The 26,382-nt window shown below is 38.0% G+C and overlaps 1 protein-coding gene across 2 annotated transcripts in view; it reads right to left on the bottom strand.

The window, feature by feature from the left end:
- Positions 1–11,194: 11,194 nt before the first annotated feature.
- Positions 11,195–26,382, bottom strand: part of LOC136877071 (nucleolar protein 14) — a 111,405-nt gene continuing 96,217 nt past the window's right edge. For both annotated transcript variants that reach the window (XM_067150888.2, XM_068228669.1), the window contains exons 13-15: positions 23,945–24,292; positions 16,603–16,758; positions 11,195–16,525 (exon numbers count right to left, since the gene is read on the bottom strand). In XM_067150888.2, coding sequence (XP_067006989.2) covers positions 16,435–16,525; positions 16,603–16,758; positions 23,945–24,292 — 595 coding nt within the window. In that variant the 3' untranslated portion in view covers positions 11,195–16,434. The remainder of the gene's footprint in view (positions 16,526–16,602; positions 16,759–23,944; positions 24,293–26,382) is intronic.

The following is a 26,382-nucleotide window of genomic DNA, read 5'->3' on the forward strand; positions in this document are numbered from 1 at the left end:
TAAGCTAAAAACCACTGATATTGTCTTGATTTGACCCAATTCAGATAAATTGGCAAAACGAACTAAATTACAGACAGTGGACCCCCTAGAGCTTTATTTATATAGATAAGCACTTTCAACATTTGTAAGACTCAAGAGCGCAGCCAAAGGGAGGGGAGGGTTACGGGGGGTGGGGGTTAGACCCCTCCTCCCCATGGAAGTTTTACAAAAGAAAATAAAGGGAAACTAACAATAAACAAGTGAAAGTAGACTCAATGGGTTGGCTCTTTTCAACATTCACAGAGACATAATTGTAAAACCAACAGATCTCTTGAATCCATTTTCTAAGAAGCCTAGAAAATTGGATTTTAGATGATGATGATGATGATGCTTGTTGTTTAAAGGGGCCTAACAAGTTCCATGTAATGTAGATTGTAATCTGAATATTACCATTCATTGTAAAACTGTTCACCTTGATCATATTGTTCTCGGTCTGTATTTTAACCCTAAAGCCTATAAAATGTTACATTGCCGGGCGCATGCTGAATTTCGTTTGCCATTCATTTTTCTTAGTCTTAGGAACTGGTTAACAAGCACTAACCCTTACATGACTGATATTGTTACTCCTTATGTGCTTTATAATCCTTAGACATAATAATTATATCGCAAATTACAAGTGACAGTACATACATATAGTCTAATAATACAAGGTAAAAATGTTCATGGGTTGAAGACTGAAAATAAAATTGTAATTGTACAGTCTATGGAAGCTAAATAAATAAATCAATGAATGAATGAATGAAACAGATGAATAACTAACTCATGAAAACTTATAAATGAAACACTTCTAACAGTCTTCATTAATCATTATCATAGGGGCAAAAGATCTATATAGGTCGACGGCCCGAACAAATAACATTTTAAAAGTAAAAAGAAAAGTCATTATTATTATTATTATTATTCTCACAGCTTACACATCTAATGCATCTTTTAGAGTGTGTTTTACACACAAAGTTATGACACTGATTACCATACACTTCATTGTGGTGACTTGATTTTGTTTCCACTCACAGTGAATGCATCGGCCTCTCTTTGATGGCACTTTTATTTCTTCTGATGTTTCTTCCTGAAGGTATGGGGATAACACTGCTTGGGTATCTGGAGGCATTGTTCCTATCTTAACTCGTTCAACAAACCACTTATCCATGAGTTGAAACAAAAGATTCTTCAAAGACTCGTGTTTCTTTACTGGTTGGTTCCTCGGATTCCCTTTGTAAAGTACCTATTTATTCCAGCAATGTTGAATAGAGCAAAAAAGATACACGTGGTCCACCATGGGGTTTTCCGGGCTACTGAGTACTTGGCTTCCATTTGGTTGGAATTATCTAAACTGTTGGGATCCACAGAGGGTTCATCGTGCATAGAAGAAAGTAAGATAACTGTTTTATTCCTTTCTAGGAACATGCGAAATGAGCACGAGTTCATACTGAAACCCAAACGTTGTTGAACCAACTGGCCTATCTTTATGAGGAAGAAACTGCTGTGGAATTTCTCTTTTATTCTTTCTAAGAGTGCCTATACACGTTATTTTATCTTCTAAAAGATCAAGGACTGGGTCATAGGTGGTATACCAGTTATCGATTGTTAGATTACGATTTTTTCTCTTCACGTGGTCTATTAGACGTTTCACTATATCATATGGTTTATTAGAGAGTTCATAGGGGCCAGGAGGTTGCTTGCCACAGTATAACTCCAGGGATGAAGTATAAAAGGTTTTAGCATCATTCAGGGCGTAGAATTTTAACCCATACTTAGCCGGCTTACTTGGCATAAACTGTATAAAGACACTAGCTTCCAATCTATCCTTACAAATTCACTTGAAGTGTAGCTCTTTTTACAATTCACTACAAAGGAATCCAACTATGTGTGAACTGCTGTTAGTTTGTCTATTCGCAGGCGATTGTTACGAGTAGTTTTGTCGTCAAAATGAAGACTCTGTAACAAAAATAGAAACCTCTTTGACGACATGCAGGCTCTTGCTATTCCCATTCCAGTTCCATCTTTCACCCAGATGTTTTCCACAGAAATCTTCAACTTTCAAACCTGTGAGGACTAATAAACCAATCAAAGCACTTATTTCTTCATGGGAAGTACTGTAGGTTTAGCATCGCGCTTACGGCTGTAAGTCACTTCATCGCAATGCCTTACAATATAAATGTTAGTAAAAGAAACTATTTCATCAATCATTTCAGAATCAAAACATGTAAGAAAGCACCCATTTCACATGACACTGATTTTGCATCTCCTTTTGGACAAGGAAATATTTTTATTATATTTTTTATTTTAATCCTAGAGGTAGCCCTTGAAAAGCTAGTGGTGTACCACATTGTTTCCTCTTTCCCAAATAAAAAATCCCTCTCTAGTTCGTCGTTTCATAGCTATAAACCAGGCCTACATCATCACCTTGTTCACTTTCACTGTCATAATCTATGTCTGAATAATTTTCCACTTCATCTTCACCATCAGAAAAATCACAAACTTCAGCTCCCTCAGATCCTTCCTTCTTACTAGATAATTCCTGGAACAGCGTTTGTATGTCTTCATCCTTCACAACCTTCGCCCTACAATAAAAATATATAGTTACTTTTGCTTCCTCTATAGTCTATATTTTAAAATAATGAAACTCCAAGAACATTTACAGTACATTTTACTTCAAGAAAGTTCACCAAATGATGGCACGTGCGAGTCAAGGTCGAATAGCGTGACACGTACAAATTCCTGAACAGATACCACTACACTGAGAGTATCAACAAGACTTCGTCGAAAGGTACGGCTGTAGCTCTTAGGAACTAACAACTACAGATGAAACACACAGGTTGGTGAATGAAATTCACCAGCGCGCTCAGTTTAGGGTTAATGTAAAATGTTGTAGTGAACTGCAATCTGAATATCAACATAGTTCACTTGTATCAGTGTCCTTATAAATACATCATGCATGCGCGCACCACACACTCACAAGCACCTTCATTATGTTCCATCGTCATTTTGTAACTATAACTCCCCCATCAGTCAATCCTGGCTATGATACTGTGCCCTCCCTCCATTACGTCCATGCTGTATTAATCCTTGCCCTTATTTCTTTGTCAATATATCCATAGTACTGCAGACAGGATCCAAGGTACTGAACACCTTCTACTCTGAGTAAAGGAACTCCATTGAATGTACAGAACCTGAGTTGTGAAAGTTTTACACAATTTGGTTTTCTGCAGATTCAGGTGAAGGCAAAAATGGCTTAGGTGATCATGCCATGGTTCAGTTTGATCTTGCAAATCTATTCTGGTGGTGGTAGCAATCCTTACATCGTTGGCATAGAGAAGGGTCCATGAAATGCCCTTCTGTAGGCTGCAGGTAATAGTGTTCATGAACAAGATGAAAAGTGGAGAGTTCTGATCTCTGATGAACACCAACTGCACCAGGGAAACTATCTGATAGACCTGCAGAGCAACGAACTCGACTAGTGATATTTATATACAGCATTTTGACCCAATAAATTAGCGTTTAGGGAACTTCACGGACACATGGAGCATCCTGAATCAGTTGATGCAGTGTACCATTGAAGGCAAGATGAGGGTGTTTTTCCTTCCCCTATGCTGCTCCATTAGCCAGTGAGCTGCAAACATGGCATCTGTAGTCCTGCATCCCTTGACCAATTGATACTGACTTCTGGTAAGCATAACGATATTGCTGAGGCACTGATCAAGGATTTCTGTAAAAAATATTAAATGTGTGCAGCAGGAGCCAGATTGGTCGATAATAATAAGAGTTTGCCAAGTCACCTTCGCTCCTAAAAATAGGTATTGTGATACTGGATAACCATTCAACTGGAACAAGGTCGAAGCAGATCACAGCACTGAAAAACTCCGTTGGCCATGGTACTACCTCTCCATGAAGCTCTTTAATTTTCCACAAGTCATCTGGCCCATCATCTAGTCCAGGGACTTTTGGTTCTTCACACTAGTTATCGATTGGGTGATGTCTCGAGTCAGGCCAGGAACTGTTCAGCAGGGGGACACACTAGCCTTTTGCAGTACAGACATTTATAGCATTTGATCAATGGATTGCATTGGCCTGTCACCTGGACTTTGCATGCTAGGTTTGTATTACTCCTCCCCTAACCTGTGGAACACATGCCTTTGATAGCCACCCATAACTGGAGTACAGACGTTACCTGATAGATTTCAGTAGCATTTCCTCCACCGAGGGCCTATCATTCTCCTAAAGGAGCTTATCCACCCGAAGTTACTGGCTCCCTCACGGTGTCAAATTATTTCCCGCCACCCAATACACGGCATCGAGTCGCTGGCCGTACAGTGTGTTCTATTTCCGTAGCAGGATGAACCTGGCATGACAATAACAGTAATGAAAACATTAAAAGAGCGTAACAAACTCAAACAGACCGTTCGTGTCACTAGCAGTAATACATTCTCTTGGATCCACCTGGATTTTACTCGTCATGGACAGGTGCAAACACACATTCCTGCAGCTGTTGCCAGGTTTTAACTTCTCTATGATATACCTCAGATTTTACATGCTCTTAAAGAAGAAATCTAAGTGGTTTAGATCAAGACTTATTGCTAGCTGGCTGATGGGATCTGAAAGGCCATGTGGTGCATTATCTCCCTCCTCCTCCAATAAGGACTGAATGTGCTGCAGATGTTAAGGGTGTTTCAGGTCTTCTTCACTTCTTGTTCTTAAGGTAGTCCAATGGGGCACTCATACCATTGCTGCAACAGAGGTGCCATACTTTGAAGTGGATTATCAGTAATCGCACTCCGCCCCCAAGAAAAATTTCGAGTCAAGTCCAAAACATGCCCCTTCCTTCTCGATGACACCCCTTTTGCCCTTCACTCTAGCAATCTATTCAAAAGTATATCATATTACACAATAACATTTGCACACAACCTGTTAGTTCTGAGATAAAACATTCCTTGTACCTTGTTTCTCAAGCAGCAGCTGGTTTTCAGAGTAGTTTTTCTTTAAGCATCCTTCTCATTGTGATGACTTTTTCATCTTCTGAACCATAAGTGATTCCAATGCAGATGTGCTTAATGTAGGCCTCACTTCTTTCTTAATTCTTTCTGTCAACTGTCAGGTACACTTAACACAGCAAATTCATTACCAAAGGATTTATAGTGGAGAAGAGCAGAGCCTGAGCTCCTTCATTCACAATAAATTTAACAACGCTTATGGGTAACAAAAGGAAGTCACGATCGAATAAGTATCATTAAAAATAATAATAATAATAATAATAATAATAATAATAATAATAATAATAATAATAATAATAATCGTATGGCCTCAGCTACCGTGTGCAGACATTTCAATTTGACGCCATCTGGCTGTCTGCTCGTCAATTTAGACGTTCCGTTTTACTCTAGGCCCCCACTAGATGGCAGACCGAGTAAACCGAAACTCTCTTGGGCGTCTATGGCTGAGATTTAATTAATTTTGTCGGGTAAACACCAAATGTGTCACCAGAGATCTTTTACATGCTGATATCGTATGACATGGAGTGTCGAATGGACTTTTTTCCGCCCTTCAAAAATCCGACTACCTCTGCCGGGTTTGAACCCGCTATCTTGGGATCCGGAGGCCGACACTCTACCGCTGATCCACAGAGGCAGCTAATAAGTATCATTGCTAACTCACAAGCATTGAAACGAGGATGATTTAGAACAAAGGCTCGAAACTATTGGACATTTTTCCTTCTTTTCAATTTTTTCCTTAGAAAATTATTTTTTTTTGCGATAATGTCAGCTTTGATATAGATGTTGATTCCCAATAACGGACCATTATATTGGTATTAATGTCAGTTTTTCTGTAATAATTTCCCCTTTGACCATAATTCTGTAATCATGAGGTAAAATCCGCAATAATTACGGACAATCCGTAATAGTTTGCACCTCTGCTGCAAATTGGTGACTACTGCTACTGGAATCATAATCAAAAAGTTCTAATGTGTTTTTTCTGCAAGAAGTGCCTGTCTATCTCCACCATTTTCAAAGGTAGGCATTACATTTTCTGTACTAATCTCTGTACAGATGCTGTAATTGTACACCAGTTCTTCTTTGAGGAAACAGCTCAACGTACACCTCAACTGTTTCACTAGAACTCCAGCGGACTATGCCATAAATTAAAATCATCTCTAAATATTTCCCTGCTGCGAACTGTGCCATGGCTAACAGCGGCCAGTCCAAATGGGACAGGAAGATGTTCTCTTACCAACACATACCATTGTATTTAGCTTCCATACGAGAGGAAAAAACCAATAAACAAGTACGAACTGAGAAGTAGTGTTGTTCACTTCTGGGCCACGCCCTCACCTTGTTCAAAACAAGCATGCTCTGCTCCCTTTAAACACACTTTAAATGTGTTTCTAGTCGCCCTAGCCATATAAAACATACATTTCATGAACGTACACAGTCCAGCCTTGCATAAGCGCTAAAAACCAAAAATACCTAATTTAACCCAAAAGTGCTATTTTGAACATATGTATATCTTAATAATGGTTTTTTTTTTTTTTTCCCTTGTTGTTTGTTCCATCGATCCCTTCGCAGCCAGCAAGACGAGGCATGAGACCGGTTAATGGATTCCATAAAGCTCACAAAATTCACTTAATAGGCTAGTGGACCGTCATTTTAGTAGATAATGTGGACCATTCTAAAAACAACGCATTTGAGAAGGAAAGTGTTTCAATACAAGTTTATGTAATTCACAGACAGTTGATGTTATTTTATTTATTATTTATTTTATTGATGATTTATTTATAGAACAATATCAAGGTCATTTTTAAGGGGAAGATATTTTTGCTGTTATTCATTGCCAACAATGAAATCACTTTTAAATCATTTTTTAATCTTTTTAGAAGTCTGTTTGTAAATAAGGATCAGCAGGAAGCCCAATTAATTCCAATAACTACATGAGATAGGAGGACTTGGCAAATTCAGAGAAGGAGAGCCGATCAAACAAGAAAAGGCTATGTTTGTTCAGAGATAGCTATTTTTCTTTCTGTTCTGTCGTAGGCCATATTGCATCAATGATCATTCTACACTTGGGTTTGGAGCTGGAGATCAACATATTTCTGTACAAGTCTGGTGTGCTGCAACTGCGATCACAAGAATGAACAGAAGTGGTGACGGGTGAAGCTCTGGATGACATCATCTCTCACTGTATATCAGCTCCAGGTTGCCTAGGTTCAGTGAATCAGCGCTATCCCGTTCCTCTTGCCCAGCTCGACACTTTCATCTTCAACACCACTCATGGCCTTCCAAGTCTGTACACCCCCAAAAGATCAAGCATCACTCAGCCGCTTCCTCTCATTGTACTGTCACCACCAATAATTACCACTGAATGGTACATCACACATAAACTAATTTGAGGCTGCTCTATCGACTGGGCACATTAAAAATTGCATTTTGTTTGCAGTGAGTACCACTGACACTGAAGGCAATATGCCCTATGAGCAGTCTTTATTTAGACTACCTACATACTGGTATTACAAAAATTAAAAATATATCTTCCGAAACACTGGAGAAAAGGTGCCTGACGACTCTTAGGCAAAACACTCTATATATAAACATAGACGTATCGACTGTTGGGAGTCTGGCTTGTTGGCTGAATGGTCAGCGTACTGGCCTTCGGTTCAGAGGGTCCCGGGTTCGATTCCCGGCCGGGTCAGGGATTTTAATCGCTATTGTTTAATTCTTATGGCTCGGGGACTGGGTGTTTGTGTCTGTCCCAACACTTTCCTCTTCATATTCAGACAACATACCACACTACCAACCACCACAGACACACACAATAGTGATTACATAGGGTTGGCGCCAGGAAGGGCATCCAGCCGTAAAACAGGGCCAAATCACATGTACGACACAGTTCGCACCCACGACCCCACAGGTGTGGGAAATGGCGGTAGGAAAAGAAGAAGAATATCGACTGTTGGCAACTATCATGTGTGGGGCAGAACAAAATTCACTGTATGTCTGTAAATGTCACTACTGATGATGGATTACGTTTTGCAGCCTCAGAATCATCTATCTAACTTCAAGTGATGTAATTTTCTTCTCTTCACTACCAACACCACAATATCAGCAGTGGAGCAGAGGGTATGCATACAGAAATACAGGAAGAATAGGGAATACATAAGATGAGATGAGGAAAATCTCTGCATCTGCCATCTCCTCACCAATCCCAGTTCTTCTGAGCCCTTTAGACAAAGGAGTTCCTTTTGTTCTAGGAAAACTTGAGATAAAGAAAACTCTTAAAAATAAAATATTTTAATATACTGTACATTACTTATAAATTATCAAGAAACTGTACATAGATGTAAAATAAAGAATTTAACAGAGGGTAATATAGGGTGAAAAAATCCAAGTATCTTCATACCACAATACAAGAAAGACAAGACACCTTTATGAATGGATGTCAAACAATAACAGGACTGATACAGTAGAACCTCGATAATTCGAAATCGGTTAATTCAAAATCCCGCCTAATTCGAAGAAGCACTCGTTCCCGGAAACTTGAGATACAGTTTTGCATGTTATTTAAATTGTTTAATTCGAAATACGGATAATTCGTAATTCGAAGTACAATGTCCGCCCCATTACCAAAATTCAGACTTTTAATTAGAAACTGCTTTTATATTTTAAAACAGTAGTATGTTACAGAGTAATTTCAACTCGAAATTTATCTGCGTCATAATAGAACGCGTGTTCGAACGTGGAGGGGTAGCTTTTCGCACTTACACTCACTTCGGTGGGTCTACAGTGCGCTTCATGATTGCTAAGTTGAATGAAATAGGAATTCTTTTGTATTCAACCTTTTAAGGAACGCTGTAATATCACGCAACAGGCAGTGTGCGGAAAAACGGAATCCGCGAACACTGGTGATGCCGACAGTTGACGAAAAACGTGACTCATATAATAAATTCGCAGACACCGAACAATATTGTCATTGCCGATGAAATTGTATTCCTTTATTTTAATCCGTGCCCAAATGGTCTAATGGTTTTAAAGGAGAAAGTGCCAGCCGGAGAATCGTACAAGGGTGGGGGATGGGGGTCATTCTAGTGCGTTGCAATCCACATGGTAGCGAGAAACTTTATCTCCTCGTCATAGGAAAGTTCTATAAGCCACAATGTTTTACGAGCGTCGGGCACTTTCCATGCCAGTACCAAGCATCTAAAAATGCATATAGTACACAAATCCAAAGAATAATGCATTTGCACAGGGGAACCAGCATAATTTATCCCCGTCTTTGAATTGTGTGATTGTTTTTTTTCTTTCGTTGCGTGAGGTTATGTTTGTCACTGATTTATCCAAGTGCATTATTTGAACATTGTAAATGCACCTTGTTGGATACATTTCAGAAATAGTTTTTTCCATGGCATTTGAAAGGTTTAAACTGTGAATCGAGGTGATTGGATGTATTAATGGGTCTTAGAAGACTTTGTGACGCGGCAAGTGTTTACATTTCTGAAGTACGAGTGAAGTGCCATGGCGGGAAATCGTACAAGGATAGAGTCATAGGAAAGTTCGATTTTAAGGGCATCGGGTACTTTCTGTGTAAATACAAGGCATCTAAAATGCATACAGTATAGTAATCCAATGAATAAAGCACTTGCACATGGGAGCCAGCATAGATTTCTCCTCGTCTTTGAATCGTGCTTTTTTCTTCCCTTTCGTTGCGTGAGGTTATGTTTGCCAGTGAGATATCCAAGTGCATTATTTGAATACTGTAGATGCACCTTCTTGGATACATTTTGGAAATAGTTATTTTTTTCATGTTATTTGAAAGGTAGAAACTGTGAATCAAGGCTGACTGCATGCAATAACGGGTCTTAGAATATTTTGTAACGCGGGGAGGGTTGGTACTTCGGAATTGCGAATTGGCGGTTAATTCGAAATCACGTAATTCGAAGTCCAATTTTTTAGTCCCGACGACTTCGAATTAACAAGGTTTTACTGTAGTGTGTTCACATACATATGTGCTAACATTCACAAGTTGTCAGTGAGAGGATATTGTGACATGCGTGCCACTCACTTGGAACAACCCCTCTGGTAAAAAGAAGCTACTGTTTCACATAACCGATATGGATTTCAAATTACCAGACTATGCAGTAATCAGGTTCTACATTCTCATAAAAATATCAACAACTGATACCCTGCAAATGACTGAAGAAGCTTTACCCAGACCATGTGTCAGGTACCATTGGTGATACCGATTTCTCTCCCTCGTTAGTATGTTCCTCATTAAGATTTTTCTCACTTAGCGACATTGTAAATTCGAAGTCCCGATTTACATCATATTAAATCTCTATAAAAATAACTCAATAACTCACTTTATCACGTCACAAATTTTAGCTATTAGCACTTAGAAAGATTACATTTTTCTTAGCCCTGAAAATGTTCTTCATCATTCCTTGTGAAAGGAACATGATTTCTAACACAGGTAAAAGCCTTTGCAAACAACAAAGATAAATAAATAAAAGAGGCAGGCTAGAGAAAGCTGCACGAAAATAAGAAGAAAAGACCTTTACCCAGTAAATTACACCTTCGGGCAGCAAGCCTTTAGTCTCAGGAAAGTTCAATTTTGCTGGCTGGTTTTCAGTGATATTGCTGAATAACTCCACAAGCCTGTTTATGCTTGTATTTCGCATGCCATTCATCCTCTCGCATATGCCCGAGTTTAACCTCTAAATACTACAGTAGAACCTCGATAATTCAAAATCGGTTAATTCAAAATCCCGCCTAATTCGAAGAAGGTCTCGTTCCCGGAAACATATGATACAGTTTTGCATGTTATTTAAATTGTTTAATTCAAAATACGGATAATTCGTAATTCAAAGTACAATGTCGGCCCCATTACCGAAATTTAGACTTTTAATTCGACACTGCCTTTACATTTTAAAACAGTAGTATGTTACAGAGTAATTTCAACTCAAAATTTATCCGCGTCATAATAGAACGCGTGTTCTGGAACGTGCAGAGGTACCGTAGCTTTCCGCATTTACACCCACTTCGGTGGATCTACAGTGCGCTTCATGATTACTAAGTTGAATGAAATCGGAATTCTTTTGTATTACAAACTTTTAAGGAATGCAGTAATATCACGCAACGGGAAAACAGAATCCGCGAATACTGGCGATGCCGACAGTTGACGAAAAAGAAAACGTGGCTCATATAATAAATTCGTAGGCACCGAACAATATTGTCATTGCCGATGAAACTGCATTGCTTTATTTTAATGCAAGCCCAAACGATCATATGGTTTTAAAGGAGAAAGTGCCAGCCGGAGAATCGTACAAGTGTGAGGGAGTCTGTGTAGTCTGTAGTGCGTTGCAATGCACATTGCACATTGAAGTGAGAAACTTTATCCCCTCGTCATAGGAAAGATCGACAAACCACAATATTATGGGCGTCGGGCACTTTCCGTGCCAGAACAAAGCATCTAAAAATGCAAACAGTACAGAAATCCAAAAAATAATGCATTTGCACAGGGGAACCAGCATAATTTATCCTCGTCTTTGAATTGTGCGATATTTTTCTTTCGTTGCGTGAGGTTATGTTTGTAAGTGATTTATCCACGTGCATTATTTGAACATTGTAAATGCACCTTGTTGGATACATGTTGGAAATAGTTTTTTCCCATGGCATTTGAAAGGTTTAAACCGTGAATCAAGGTGATTGCATGTATTAATGAGTCTTAGAATACTTTGTGACGCGGGAAGTGTTTACATTTCTGAAGTACAAGAGAAGTGCCATGGCGGGAAATCGTACAAGGATAGTCATAGGGAAGTTCGATTGTAAGGACATCCGGCACTTTCTGTGTAAATACAAGGCATCTAAAATGCTTACAGTATAGTATTTCAATGAATAAAGTACTTGCACATGGGAGCCAGCATAAATTTCTCGTCTTTAATCGTATTTTTTTTCTTTCTTTCTTTCGTTGCGTGAGGTTATGTTTGTCAGTGAGATATCCAAGTGCATTATTTGAATACTGTAAATGCACCTTCTTGGATACATTTTGGAAATAGTTCTTTTTCATGACATTTGAAAGGTATAAACTGTGAATCAAGGTTAACTGCATGCAGTAAATAGAATATTTTGTAACACAGCGAGGGTTTGTACTTTTGAATTGCGAATTGGCGGTTAATTCGAAATCACGTAATTTGAAGTCTGATTTTTTAGTCCCAACCACTTCGAATTAACGAGGTTTTACTGTATCTGTGTCTGACAAGAAGCCACGGCAGCTTGTAGGTATGGCAGGAATAACAAATACCACGCTCTTAGCTACATACATCAGTTGTACCAGACAATGCAAGCTCTCTGAATCAATGTATATTCCTAATCAAACTGTACATTATGCAGTACATACAGAAAATGTGTAACTAAGGCACAATTGCTCTACCACTCTGAAACTTTACAACAGCAACTCAATTCGCAAGTCACCACAGAAGAAACAGATGTTTATTATCTGGCCTTAAGACTTGAGATGGGCACATGCGCGGCAGCCATGCGTACCTCTCGCACCACTTACCTCGCATTCACAAGACTTCTCGTCAAAACAACCATAGTAATCCATGGTCGAAGAGTGTGACCAGGAAACAATGTTTAATGACCCACAGTTTCCAAACATAAGGCTTCAGCTAATATTTATTTTAGAAAGAGAGTGATCTACAATAATACGCTGATACTTTTATAGGTACCGGTGCACATGTTTTCATGTGTGTTGTCTGGTATTTTACACAAATTTTACAAAGTGGAAAAGGTTTTTGTTTTGTTCTCTCATATTTTTTTTTTACACCTCTTAACCTTAGCCAAGCATCTTACACGTGTTTATCCGGAACTTGTCTGCTCCCACGAGAGCAAAAGACGCCTTTATCTGGAATTTTAAATTAGGCACTTTTGCAATTGTATGTTTTAGGTTATGTTTGTAATATTAGCCGATAAATGTCAGAAGCTAATACACGGCCCTTCGTCAGGCTTAACACAGAAATTTCAAATGAAAAAGAAAGAAAGGCTTATCTGCTAAGCACTTCTTTTCAGAAGTTTGTTCATATTGCAAATGTTCGTGTTTCAGCTATTGTAGACATTATATCCTGAAAAAAATTCAAAATGAATTTGAAATAGTCATCACTACTAGATGGTGTTGAATACTCAAAAATGAGTGATAATGGGTGAAAAATTTAAACTGATTCAAGTAAGTATGAGAGCAACATAAGTGACAGGACAAATTCAGATGATGAATACCTAGGTATTATTGGTGGGATTGATTATCAGAATTTGGCAGAAAGTCAAAAACAGTGATGAAGAAAGCATAGAATGGTATGAGGTCATAAATCAGCATCCAGGACTGCAAACAATTCTAGTTTACAACATAAATAAAGTTTCAATTTGCTTCCCATTTCAACACACATATTGTGCTGTGCGTGAATTTTTCAATTTCAATACTATACTATAGTACAGTAGAACCTCGATAAATCGAAATCGGTTAATTCAAAATCCCGCCTAATTTGAAGAAGCTCTCGTTCCCGGGAACAAGAGATACAGTTTTGCATGTTATTTAAATTGTTTAATTCGAAATACGGAAAATTCGTAATTCGAAGTACAATGTCGGCCCCATTACCGAAATTCAGACTTTTAATTCGAAACTGCCTTTACATTTTAAAACAATAGTACCGGTATATTACAGAGTTTGTTTTGTTTTGTTTGTTGCATTTATCCGCATCATAATAGAACGCGTGTTCCTGAATGTGGAGCGGTAGCTTTCCGCATTTACACTCACTTCGGTGGGTCTACAGTGCGCTTCCTGATTGCTAAGTTGAATGAAATTGGAATTCTTTTTTATTCAACCTTTTAAGGAACGCCGTAATATCACACAACAGGCAGTGTGCGGAAAAACAGAATCCGCTAACACTGGCGATGCCGACAGTTGACGAAAAAACGTGGCTCATATATGCCTATTAAATTCGTAGGTACCGAACAATATTGTCATTGCCGATGAAACTGCATTGCTTAATTTTAATGCGAGCCCAAACGATCATATGGTTTTAAAGGAGAAAGTGCCAGCCGGAGAATCGTACAAGGGTGGGGGATGGGGGTCATTGTAGTGCGTTGCAATGCACATGGAAGTGAGAATATCCCCTCGTCATAGAAAAGTTCGATAAGCCACAATGTTTTAAGGGCGTCGGGCAGTTTCCATGCCAGTACAACGCATCTTAAAATGCAAACAGTACAGAAATCCAAAAATTAATGCATTTGCACAGGGGAACGAGCATAATTTATTCTCGTCTTTGAATTGTGTGAATTTTTTTTCTTTTGTTACGTGAGGTTATGTTTGTCAGTGATTTATCCAAGTGCATTATTTGAAAATTGTAAATGCACCTTGTTGGATACATTTCGGAAAAAGTTTTTACCATGGCATTTAAAATGTTTAAACTGTGAATCGAGGTGATTGCATGTATTAATGGGTCTTAGAATACTTTGTGACGCGGCAAGTGTTTACATTTCTGAAGTACGAGAGAAGTGCCATGGTGGGAAATCGTACAAGGATAGAGGCATAGGAAAGTTCGATTTTAAGGGCATCGGGTACTTTCTGTGTAAATACAAGGCATCTAAAATGCATACAGTATATAGTAATCCAATGAATAAAGCACTTGCACATGGGAGCCAGCATAGATTTCTCCTCGTCTTTGAATGCTCCTTTTTTTTTTTTTTCCTTTCTTTCTTTCGTTGCGTGAGGTTATGTTTGCCAGTGAGATATTCAAATGCATTATTTGAATACTGTAAATGCACCTTCTTGGATACATTTTTGAAATAGTTCTTTTTTCATGACATTTGAAAGGTGAATCAGGGTTAACTGCATACAGTAACGGGTCTTAGAATATTTTTTAACACGGCAAGGGTTGGTACTTCTGAATTGCGGATTGGCGGTTAATTCGAAATCACGTAATTCGAAGTCCGATTTTTGAGTCCCAACCACTTCGAATTAACGAGGTTTTACTGTATTACTGATACTGAACTATGAATTAGGCAACAAAGTGAATTACTAACAGGTTCTGTGGATGTTAAATAAATATAGTGTTTTGTGATGGTAGTCAAAACTAGTGTGTGCCACTTTTGCATCAAAACAGGCAGCTGAGTACAATATTTATTTCTTCCAGAATAAATGGATACCTGCAATCTATTCTGATGAAATTAGGTATGGATGACTTATTTAAGCTTAACTATTTATATTTTCAGAGTGTTTGTGTTTGTTTACAATAAAAATAAGATCACAAAAATGAATTACACTTATAACCGAAAATGTAATCCGCTTGAGAAGGGTTAACACTCTTGTCTCATCTTTAGAAACGGTAGATAACCAACACTTTTCACTGTACCTGTACATACACGATGTAAAATGCACGCATGTCGGTAAAAACATATCTAGTGTCTCCATATCCCTGCTGGATAGTTTTTATTTATGTAATCAGCAGTACATTTTCTCGCTTAACACATTCTCTTTCTTGTTACCTGAAAAAATACCTTCACAATGAGGTTTAATTGTATAGGATGTACAAAAATGAGGAATAACCACCGAAACCACCTGTAATGGCAGGAAAACATGATGTAGTCTTGCCAACTGTATTCAAGATTACCAGAGAAATTAAAGCCCACAAAAGAGAACTTCACTAACTTTTGGGGTAGTCTGAACAAGAAAAAAAAAAAGAGACAGACTGTATGTGCATCAGCAGGTCTTCTGTAGGACATCGTGTTCCTCTTGTAGTATATGAGAAAAGAGAGGGAAAAGCAACAAAAAAAAATGTACTGTTTACAGGGAAGACTCTTTCTTATATCTACGGGAGATGGAAAAATTCTACTTGCAAGAGGAAAAGTAATGTTGAACTTTGTCACAAATCTGTTAAATGTGTTATCCAATGTACTAAACAAATTGTCAAAGAAAGGCTTTAGTGAGTGTTTTGTAAAGTGGACTGCTGTATCATGTATTAAGAAACTTGAATAAAGACTAATGATAATGTTATTTGCTTTACGACCCACTGACTACTTTTACGGTCTTTGGAGATGACGAAGTGCCAGAATTTTGTCCCACAGGAGTTCTTTTACATGCCAGTAAATGTAACGACACGAGGCTGATGTATTTGAGCACCTTCAAATCACTGGACTGAGCCAGGATCGAAACTGCCAAGTTGAGGTCAGAAGGCAAATGTCTCAACCGCCACTCGGCTCAGACTTCAATAAAGAAAGCCGTAGTCTACAAGAAGTCCCATTATTTTTTGAAATATACTCATAAGTGAGAGCTTGTCATAAACAGTATTGTTAGGTGTGACTATCTTGCTCTTGGCTGCCTTCCATCAACCTTTTTTTTTTTTTCCCCCCTCAAATCCACCATTTACTTCTTTCGCTTCAACTTGCGGAGTTCCCCTTGTTGAGTTGCTGCTGCACCGAAGATTTCCTTTACTTTCTTGTTTCTCTCCATGTCACTGAAATAAGAAACAGAGTTTGAAATACACATTTCAATACAGGAAAAAACATAACAGACATTGAGGTGAAGTCTAACCTCTTAAGTGTGTCCTTCCACTTCAGTTTGGCAATAAAGGAATTATCTCGCCTAATCTCTCGCAATGCTGCCTTCTCCTCTCGTTTGTATTTGTGAACAAGTTTCTCGTGCTCTTGTTTCTCTTGTCCCATAGGTCTCTTTCGCCTTCCATCAAATCTGAAACATGGGAAAATGAGTATATATCTCCACCTACAAGGCCAAAAGTAGTTCTAAATTACATGTTTAAGATTTATTTTAGTAATAGATACAGAAAAGCAAAAACTAAAACTTCCTTTGCAGTTTCAAGCAATAAATTCACATATTATTTCAATGTGTAAATACAAATGTATCTTCAAATACAGTTACCAAAATATTCTTGTCTAATTACACGACTGACTCTCTCAGCAGTTGAAACACTGTTAAGTTATACAAAGTAGTATTAAAAAGTTCCTGGAAATGCTCAATAAAATATGCATGTGCAGAGAGTTGGAGATCCTGCTTCTGCATACGAGATGTTACAACCTTCAGTAGCACCACACAGTGGCATGGACGTATTGCAAAACTCAGTTTGACAGAGGAAGTGACTGAATGCAGGAGTGTTAAACATACTGGTACAATGTTGCAAACCGAACAGAGATGGTGGACAGATTCCAAAAGAATGATGCTGAGAAATTATTAAGGGCATTACAGCAGATCTATGGAAAAGAGACATGCAGCCTTCCACATCTGTGACCCCTGAGAAGATGGTCAGCACATGAAGTGTAATGAAGTCTAATTTCTGGGAAACTTTTTATACTACTTTGTATGTATGCTCAATGATTACACATTACTGAAAATCATTCTGGAAGAAAATAAGTTTTCGCTAAGTATTGGTCACGTAACAAATAATGCCTGGATTCAGTGAGTTTTCTGAATGCATTTCCAAAGATATGATTAATATGGTTTTAATTTTATATTTAAACAAAATGATTTAGTAAAACTGAACTTCAGAAGGCAGTTTGTTCCTAAATGTTGCTTTATCGGTGCGACGTAAAGCAAATAGCCACCAAAAAAAAAAAAAAATGTTGCTAAGGGAAGAGATAAAAAAGCAAGTACAAAAGATATTGCATTTGTTTGATACAAATGAAAGTTTGTACTCAATACGGGTTATGCCCCAGGTGGGAAATGTCCTATCAGATATTTACCTAGTCTTTTCTTAAAATATTTCAAAGAATCTGGAAATTTTGGGACCTCAGGTGGAAGTTGCAGTTTCAAGCATGTTTGAAGGCTGTTATAAAATAGCAAGGTTAAATGTCACTCAAATATGCACTCTCTACACTGCACTGGTGTGGAGTAATGGAGATTCCTTGAACTGTACCATATACCTGCATCTTGCACAGGTCCAATTTATCTTTAGACAAGTATGGGAAGGAAATACTCATACACTTAAAATGTTGCATATTTACACTAAAAATACAAACTGAACATTTCTCTATTATCCATTATACTAAAGAAAATTATCAGCAATATTTTGTGAAAGTGTGATACTTCCGGAGGCATTTGTTTGGCTGCAGTCCGCGGTTCCCTGGACAGGTCTCACAATACAATGATGTCTCAATTCCGATTCTTTTTACTTTCTTGTCAGAACACACAGCACAGTCCTTAGGTTGGTTTTTTTTTTGGCCCCATGAGCATCGATGATACGTACCTTCCCTTTCAAAAAAAATTCTTGGTCACATCTGCTCTATCGGCCGTGCTTATGGGTATTTTGTTTCGTAATGTTTCCCGTAAGACCCTGAGAGACTTGTGATTCACTTCAAGCTTATTTTCTGCCTTTTTCTGCATATTATATAGTTGAAAACTGTTCACTAAAGCTACCAGCGTTTCTCCTGTACTGTATTAGGATCCATGTATTCCATAGCACTATTGTGACAGTACTTCGAAAAATCGTGCTTTCACTTTCAAAATCATTCAACAAATAAACGTCAATATCACCACTGTCACACAATCGTCCGTAAATATCATCAGGTTCCACGCCGCGACAGTGGACGCCATGTTGATGACAGATATAAACACAATCGCGACAAACTATCTGCAAAGAAAAAGCTACTCAGTTAACAGATTAGTAGTAGATGGCAACACGGAACAGAAAAATGTCCAGGCTAAATACTGTGTACAGCTCGGCACCTTTTTCGCTCCTAACATACGAAATGTATAACCTTGAAGTTGTGTCGAACTAGGTCGGACATAGGACCAGAAAGAAAAATTAATGATGTTGGACTAAGTACGACATTGGACTCCAAATGGTTAATATCACAAATACTATACAGTAGAAGTCCACTATAGCGAGTACTGCATATAACGAGAACCCTGCTATAACGACAATTTTTGTTTGTCCCTTCAAAATTCCTATATTAAACTGTGTATTATCCTTCTATTACAACGAGAGCCGTATCACTGACGCATCTGTTATTACAAGCAATTTTTCTGTTACCGATATTTATGCGCCCCCAGCAATTATGTTGCATGCGATCGATCACCTTCGGTATTGTTTCCTCACACTGTCCCCTAGCGAGCTCTCTCGTCGACATTCGAAAGCGATTAATAATACCCGTCAATTGCTGTTCCATAAAGAAAATTCAAAATGAAAGAGAACTGTTTAAATAACTGGAGGTTCAACCTATTCAATACTCAAAAGAAAGAAACGTAGCAATCACATTTCTATTTAAATGGGACCGGTTTCGACCTTAGTCTAGGTCATCATCAGCCATAAAAAACATGTAAAATGTTTAAGAATGTTGGAGGTCAGTTTTTCACTGTTAGGCACAAAGACACGACATCACATTCTGTTCTGCACAAAGTCACAACATTAACAATCAACTTGCGAAGATCAAAAAGGCTTGAATTCGCAGAAGAACAGATCTGTAGATGAAAGCCGCCAGCTCCCGGTGACTACGTGGCACACTCAAGGTCACGCGCTGCGGCCAAACACCAAAGCAGAGTGGAGAACGTTTCGAAGGTCCAGAACCTGTCACGGCTGCGGGAAGCCAAGTACGTATATAAAAATGTACGATGCCAATTAGTATAACCGAACGAGCACCCGTACTCCAGCTAAGATCTTGGTAAACAGTTGATTTGAAAAAACAATTGTAGAGAGAAGAAAAAAATGTAGTAAAAAGCGCAATATCGGAAAACAAATGAAAACTTATATGCACAGTGCGCTATTTTAAAAAAAAAATTTAGGTTATGATTGAAGTAGTCGAAGTTGGCGCAAGACAAAAATTTTTGAAAGAGGAGAATAAATTAAACGAGGAAGAGTGATAGTGAAATAAGAGAAAGAATAAAAGAAATTGAAGTTAGATGGTAATGAGGAAAGATAAGATAGGGAAATGAAGGAGGGGTAGTTTAAGGTGGGTTAGGAGGGTGGGTTATTGGAGGTAGAAAATGTGGGTGGGAACTATGTAAGACATGGAAAATAGAATTGGGGTTTTGGAATTTGGAATTTTTGAGAAGAAGAATTAGGAAGTCAAAAAGGATATTGGGTTTTTCAGAAATGTCGTTTAAATTGAAATTAGGGTTGAAGTACTGGTCAAGGTGGATAAAGCAATTTTCAGTATTGACAATGACATAAACATACTTAAAATCATTAACAAAGGCCCCCTCTTAAACATTACTGAAAATTGCTTTATCCACCTTGACCAGTACTTCAACCCTAATTTCAATTTAAACGACATTTCTGAAAAACCCAATATCCTTTTTGACTTCCTAATTCTTCTTCTCAAAAATTCCAAATTCCAAAACCCCAATTCTATTTTCCATGTCTTACATAGTTCCCACCCACATTTTCTACCTCCAATAACCCACCCTCCTAACCCACCTTAAACTACCCCTCCTTCATTTCCCTATCTTATCTTTCCTCATTACCATCTAACTTCAATTTCTTTTATTCTTTCTCTTATTTCACTATCACTCTTCCTCGTTTAATTTATTCTCCTCTTTCAAAAATTTTTGTCTTGCGCCAACTTCGACTACTTCAATCATAACCTAAATTTTTTTTTTTAAAATAGCGCACTGTGCATATAAGTTTTCATTTGTTTTCCGATATTGCGCTTTTTACTACATTTTTTTTCTTCTCTCTACAATTGTTTTTTCAAATCAACTGTTTACCAAGATCTTAGCTGGAGTACGGGTGCTCGTTCGGTTATACTAATTGGCATCGTACATTTTTATATACGTACTTGGCTTCCCGCAGCCGTGACAGGTTCTGGACCTTCGAAACGTTCTCCACTCTGCTTTGGTGTTTGGCCGCAGCGCGTGACCTTGAGTGTGCCACGTAGTCACCGGGAGCTGGCGGCTTTCATCTACAGATCTGTTCTTCTGCGAATTCAAGCCTTTTTGATCTTCGCAAGTTGATTGTTAATGTTGTGACTTTGTGCAGAACAGAATGTGATGTCGTGTCTTTGTGCCTAACAGTGAAAAACTGACCTCCAACATTCTTAAACATTTTACATGTTTTTTATGGCTGATGATGACCTAGACTAAGGTCGAAACCGGTCCCATTTAAATAGAAATGTGATTGCTACGTTTCTTTCTTTTGAGTATTGAATAGGTTGAACCTCCAGTTATTTAATTTTTAACATCAATAATTTCAATACGGAACAATGAAATTTTTATCTTTAAGAGAACTGTTTTGTGTAATAAATGCGTAAATAACGTGTCCAATAACAGTTGTCAACTCGTTAAAAATAAAGGCCGAGTAAACGATCGTTTAATTTTAATGCTAAATACTGCAGTTAAGTAAGGTTGGAATACACCTCATGATATGGCAGCGTGATTCATTTATTTCAGAGGTTAGTTTATATTTTCTCGCGTCTGTTAAATTTCGGAAAGGCTATTATCATATAAATTTATGGCGAGAAGGGTAGTTCTCTACTGGCGCTAGAAATTTGTATTCATGATAAATTTAGTACGGTTAAGTTAGGTTGGGTGACGCTGTTTGAATAAGAAAATTGAAATGTTTGCCACAAAATGTGATCGATCATCTTCGGTACGGTATAGTTTTCTCGCTATGTGCATTTGTGAGCTCTCTCGTCAACTGCTGTTCTCTAAAGAAAGTTTGAAATGAAAGAGGATAACACGTAATAAATGCGTAAATAACGTGGCCAATAGTAGTTGTTAACTCGTTAAAAATAAGTGCTGAAGTAAACGATCTCTTAATTTTAATGTAATATACTGAAATTAAGTAAGAATGTGATACACCTCAAGATAGGACAGAGTACATCACTGATTTTGGAGAATAGTTTATATTTTCTCGTGTCTAGTTAAATTTTGGAAAGGTTATTCCCATGTAAATTTTAGCGAGGAAGTTATCATTTCTCTACATGTGTTTGAATTATGTTTTTCATGATACATACATGGTTAGGTTAGGTGATGCCGTTTGAAGAAGAAAACTGAAACGTTTGCAACAGAAGCCTCTGGAGTGATACTGTATTTCTCAGAATCCAAGACAATCTATTTCTCAGAATCTCATGTGAAAAATCAAGGGTCGTCTTGCATTCGCGGCCTAACAGTAATGAACACCACTGGGAACTACCACAGTAACCACGCTACTTCTTTTCACCCCCGCGCACGCACACAAAACTCGTTGACAAACGATCGTCTCTTTATTATACATCGCTAGCCGCGGCGACCGGTTGTCACAGTGCCTATGTGAAACCTCACTGGATCTCGGGAAATAATAAAGAGTGAATGACATTCCATTAGCCTCTACATAATCATTTCTTAAATGTGCAGAATGGCATCAAAAAAGGCGAGCCTTTGAATTCTTAGAAAAGCCAAGGCTACTCAGTAGCAGAATTATAACGTGTCTACTGTACCTGACGCTTAGTAAAATTAAGTTTTATAGATAACAGGAATATTTTCACGATGGATCGTCGTATTGTAAAGATACGTGGAACAGGTATTGCCGATAAATCTTCAATGGGTTCTCGTCGATACTATGATGTCAATTTTAAGTAAGTGGTTATTAAAAACTTGGAAATGTAGAATAATTGTGCAGTCGCAAGAAAACACGGCATAGGCCTCACTAAAACCAATATTCGGTGTTAGCATGAAGGCAAAGATAGCTTAAATATGCGTACTGCACAAAAAAATGCATTCAGTGGTCCGCAACAGGGACGTTTTAAAGAAGTCGAAGATGAAATTGTTAGGTATGTGCACTTAAAATGCAAGGGCGGAATTGCCATGCCGCGGCGCAGTTAAGTCGTTCGTTGACATGCAACGTCCGCGATTAGGCATATACATCGCTAGCCGCTGATGTTGGCTGAACCCGGCCAGTGGGACGTGGGTGTAGCAGCAGCCAGTTATATCTGACGCTGAATGAAAGTAACAGTTTTATAGTAAGCAAGAATATTTTCCTGATGGATCGTCGTATTGTATAAACGCGTGGAATAGGTATTGACGGCAAATTTTTTAAACGGGATCTGTTCGATATTACGATGCCAATTTTAAGTTAATGGCCATTAAACCTGCTGAAATAAATAATAATTGTGCAGCCGCAAAAGAATACGCAATAAACTAAAGCCAATGTTCGGCGTCTAACAATAGTATAAAATGCGTATTGTATAAGAAAAGCATTCATATTATTTTACAAAGCACTTTTTAGGACATTTAAATTTTTTGAAGGAAAAAGTGGGGTCATCTTGGATTTGAAGAAATACGGTACTATAATTTTTTTAGAATGAAATTAAACATTCACTTTCACATAGTATCGGATTTCGAAAAATAACAAACAAGTAAGCCGTAGAGTGGATATTATCTGCGAAAATGCAAGTTTTGAACAAATTAATTACCATTTCATACTGATTTTAATGTGTATGGTGGTTTTCCCGACTTTTACAAAAATCGGATATAACGGCAATCTGTTATAGCGAGTAAATTTTTCGCTGTGATGAATTCTCACCATAACGGTCTTCTACTGTACTTATCAACTGCCCTTATAGATGATGTCACAATATAACACCTTTGCGAGAGATCGATTTCTGTAGAAACAATAAAAGAGGCCATCTATAGTGACGCATCATTTCCTCACTTCGTGATATTTCAACACTTCACCGGACAAAGCTCTGCCTACAGGATACTTTCTACATGAGGATTTCACTAAGAACTACAAATATTACCCACACAATTTTCATGAATCTCTAATAGTTTAGACAGCACATTTACAACAACATACCTCAAAATGTGAAGACATTAAACCAATACCTAGATTTTTCCAAGACACACTTTTGTGTGGAATGTTCAATAAATGTAATCATGCATGCTAAGCTATTGTTCCACCAACAAGTTGTTTTCTGCCCTAAATAATAAGAACATAGGAACTTACACTTTCTCAAAGTGAGGCTCATACAGACGAAGTGCCTTGGCTCTCGTCTTTTCAACAACCAGCAACTGCAACTTCTTCTCACACCTCTTATTAATTGTAGTAAGTAACGTTTGGACTTGTTCTTTCACATGTGAAGGATACCTGACATCGAGCTCTAATTTACTCAGTAATGCTTGAATAGGTTTGAAGATTTCACCACATGCTGAAAGTGGTTCCAGATTTTCATGTAACTCCTTCAACATGGACACTGCAGTGCAAAGAGCACGTATTCTGAAACTGTCATCTATGGGAGTATCTTCCGACAGGTCACCAAGTAACATCGAATATGAACATTCTTCAACAGGTTTCCTGTAAACATTATTCAAAATTAGAATCACAATAACATCATCCAATACTTTATGATAAGAAATCAACTTTTACAACTTGTCTAATGCTAAATGGAGTGCTGTCAACTATCTCAACTATTTACAGAACTGCACTACGCAACTACCACAATGAAAGTAGTGAATATTGATTACATTCTGGAAGCAGTAGTTGTTGTCTTAGAGGTGAGCGATCCTGTGTAGTCGTGTTCTAGTCCTTGACCCATGGGTACAGGCACCCATTTGTGGTGAACATTTTTGTCTAATTTCATAATTTAAGAAAAAGTTATTTCTGCATATTTTTCATTATTTTTATTTTATTTCAACAATAATTTCACTAAATTTTATTTCCACTTTTCAGCAAAAAAGCTAAAACAAAAGGTAGTTCACAGCATATTTGCAGTAAAATAAAATATTTTATTTTTACATATGTAGAAGAAGCATGAGTGTTCTGCTTCTGCTGCAAACACATATTACGTATATCAAAGCAAGTATGTTTGGAAAAAAGTTATTCAGTCATTAAAGGAAATAGGACCTAGCCTATGTACATAACTTAACCCCTCAGCGCCGACCTCTATACGTGGTATAGATCCTCTTTTCTTCCGTAGCCACCGACCTCCATACGTGGTATAGACCCATACATGGTTTCACATTTACGGCTATAGCGCGAAGAGTTTTGGAGTTACTGATATGCAAATTGTTTTGTTTCCAAGAAGACAGTTTCGGGTTTATCAATGTTGTATATAAGAATTGAAAAATCGTTATAATGTAGTTGATTTTGCAAGGATAATTATTTGTCAAATAAGTCTGAGCACTAATCTCTGCTTTTTTTAAAGTCTGTTTGCTTCATTCTTTCCCACAGAATAAAATAAAGAAATGATGATCTGAGAAGTTTGTCTTTTCGTGTGATGTTCTTTGCTCTATTTGTACATTGGGAGTGCGGTTTATTTATTATATTTGTCTTTATTTCTCAGCTTGTAATATTTTCGTAACTCACCACGAGCGCTCTGTGTAGGCATCAGTTAGTGCTGCTTTCTGTCATACGATACGAGAACCAGTTGTTCATGGTATATATCTCGTTTGAAAGACGTTGTCTCGACCTTTTATCTGAAATATGTATCGAGTTGGTTTGTTTCGTCATAAATGTTATTCCCCTCATTCAGTTTCGTCCTGCTGTTTCGATCTCGCTGCAGCTTCACCAGTCCGTGTGACGCGCCGCGCTCAACCGTGGTATGACTGACAGTAACGTGCTTGAAATATTGTATAATTCAGATGAAAGTTTAGTCGGAAGTAGTAGTGACAGTATGAGCAGCAGTGATAATGAAATACATGATGTAGCAGTGGTAAATGATGAGAGTGACGAGGAGGAGGAAACAGTACTTGGAAATTTCGTGTAAGAGACTATAGATAATTATACAGGTCAAAGAGAAGTTTTCAACGGTGAATTCTGATTGCTAAATTCTCTAATAATACTCACACAGGTCAGAGACAAATATTGAGCAATTACCCTATCGGGTTCAGCTGGTGAAAGGTTTGTTTACAAAATACGCTTGGGAGGGAGGGGAACGAAATATTCAAGGCTGGCGCGCATCAGATAATACAGTTCCAAGGTTGCAGGAAAGACATTTTATCAGGAAATTAGCACCCAAGAGTTGGAAATCCAAACCTCAGAGACATTGTATCCTGTGTTCAAAACACGGCGGAAAGAAGACGTCAGTGTAATGCTGCCAGGAGTGTGACTTGAGTCCCTGTCTCAAAGAGTGCTTCGAACTCTATCACACGGAACTAAATTACTAAGGAAATGTGAAACAATTATGTAATTATCTGCATGTACATAGTTCTGTCATAAGGAATTCAAAATTTCGTGAAAATCGGGCTACTCTTATACTTGTAGTAACGCTTTAAGTGAATCGATGTATTTCAGTCGCGCGTAGTTGAAACCTCATCCGGCCGCGGGGTAGGAAGCTATTTAAATGGCTGCGACGCTGAGGGGTTAAACATCAGTCAGAAAAATACAGAGATACCATGAGCTCCACATTACTGAGAGTCCTAGCTGTTTCCTTACAGTACGTTGAA

The sequence above is a fragment of the Anabrus simplex genome, chromosome 7 (assembly GCF_040414725.1).
Source record: "Anabrus simplex isolate iqAnaSimp1 chromosome 7, ASM4041472v1, whole genome shotgun sequence".
Lineage (NCBI taxonomy): Eukaryota > Metazoa > Arthropoda > Insecta > Orthoptera > Tettigoniidae > Anabrus > Anabrus simplex.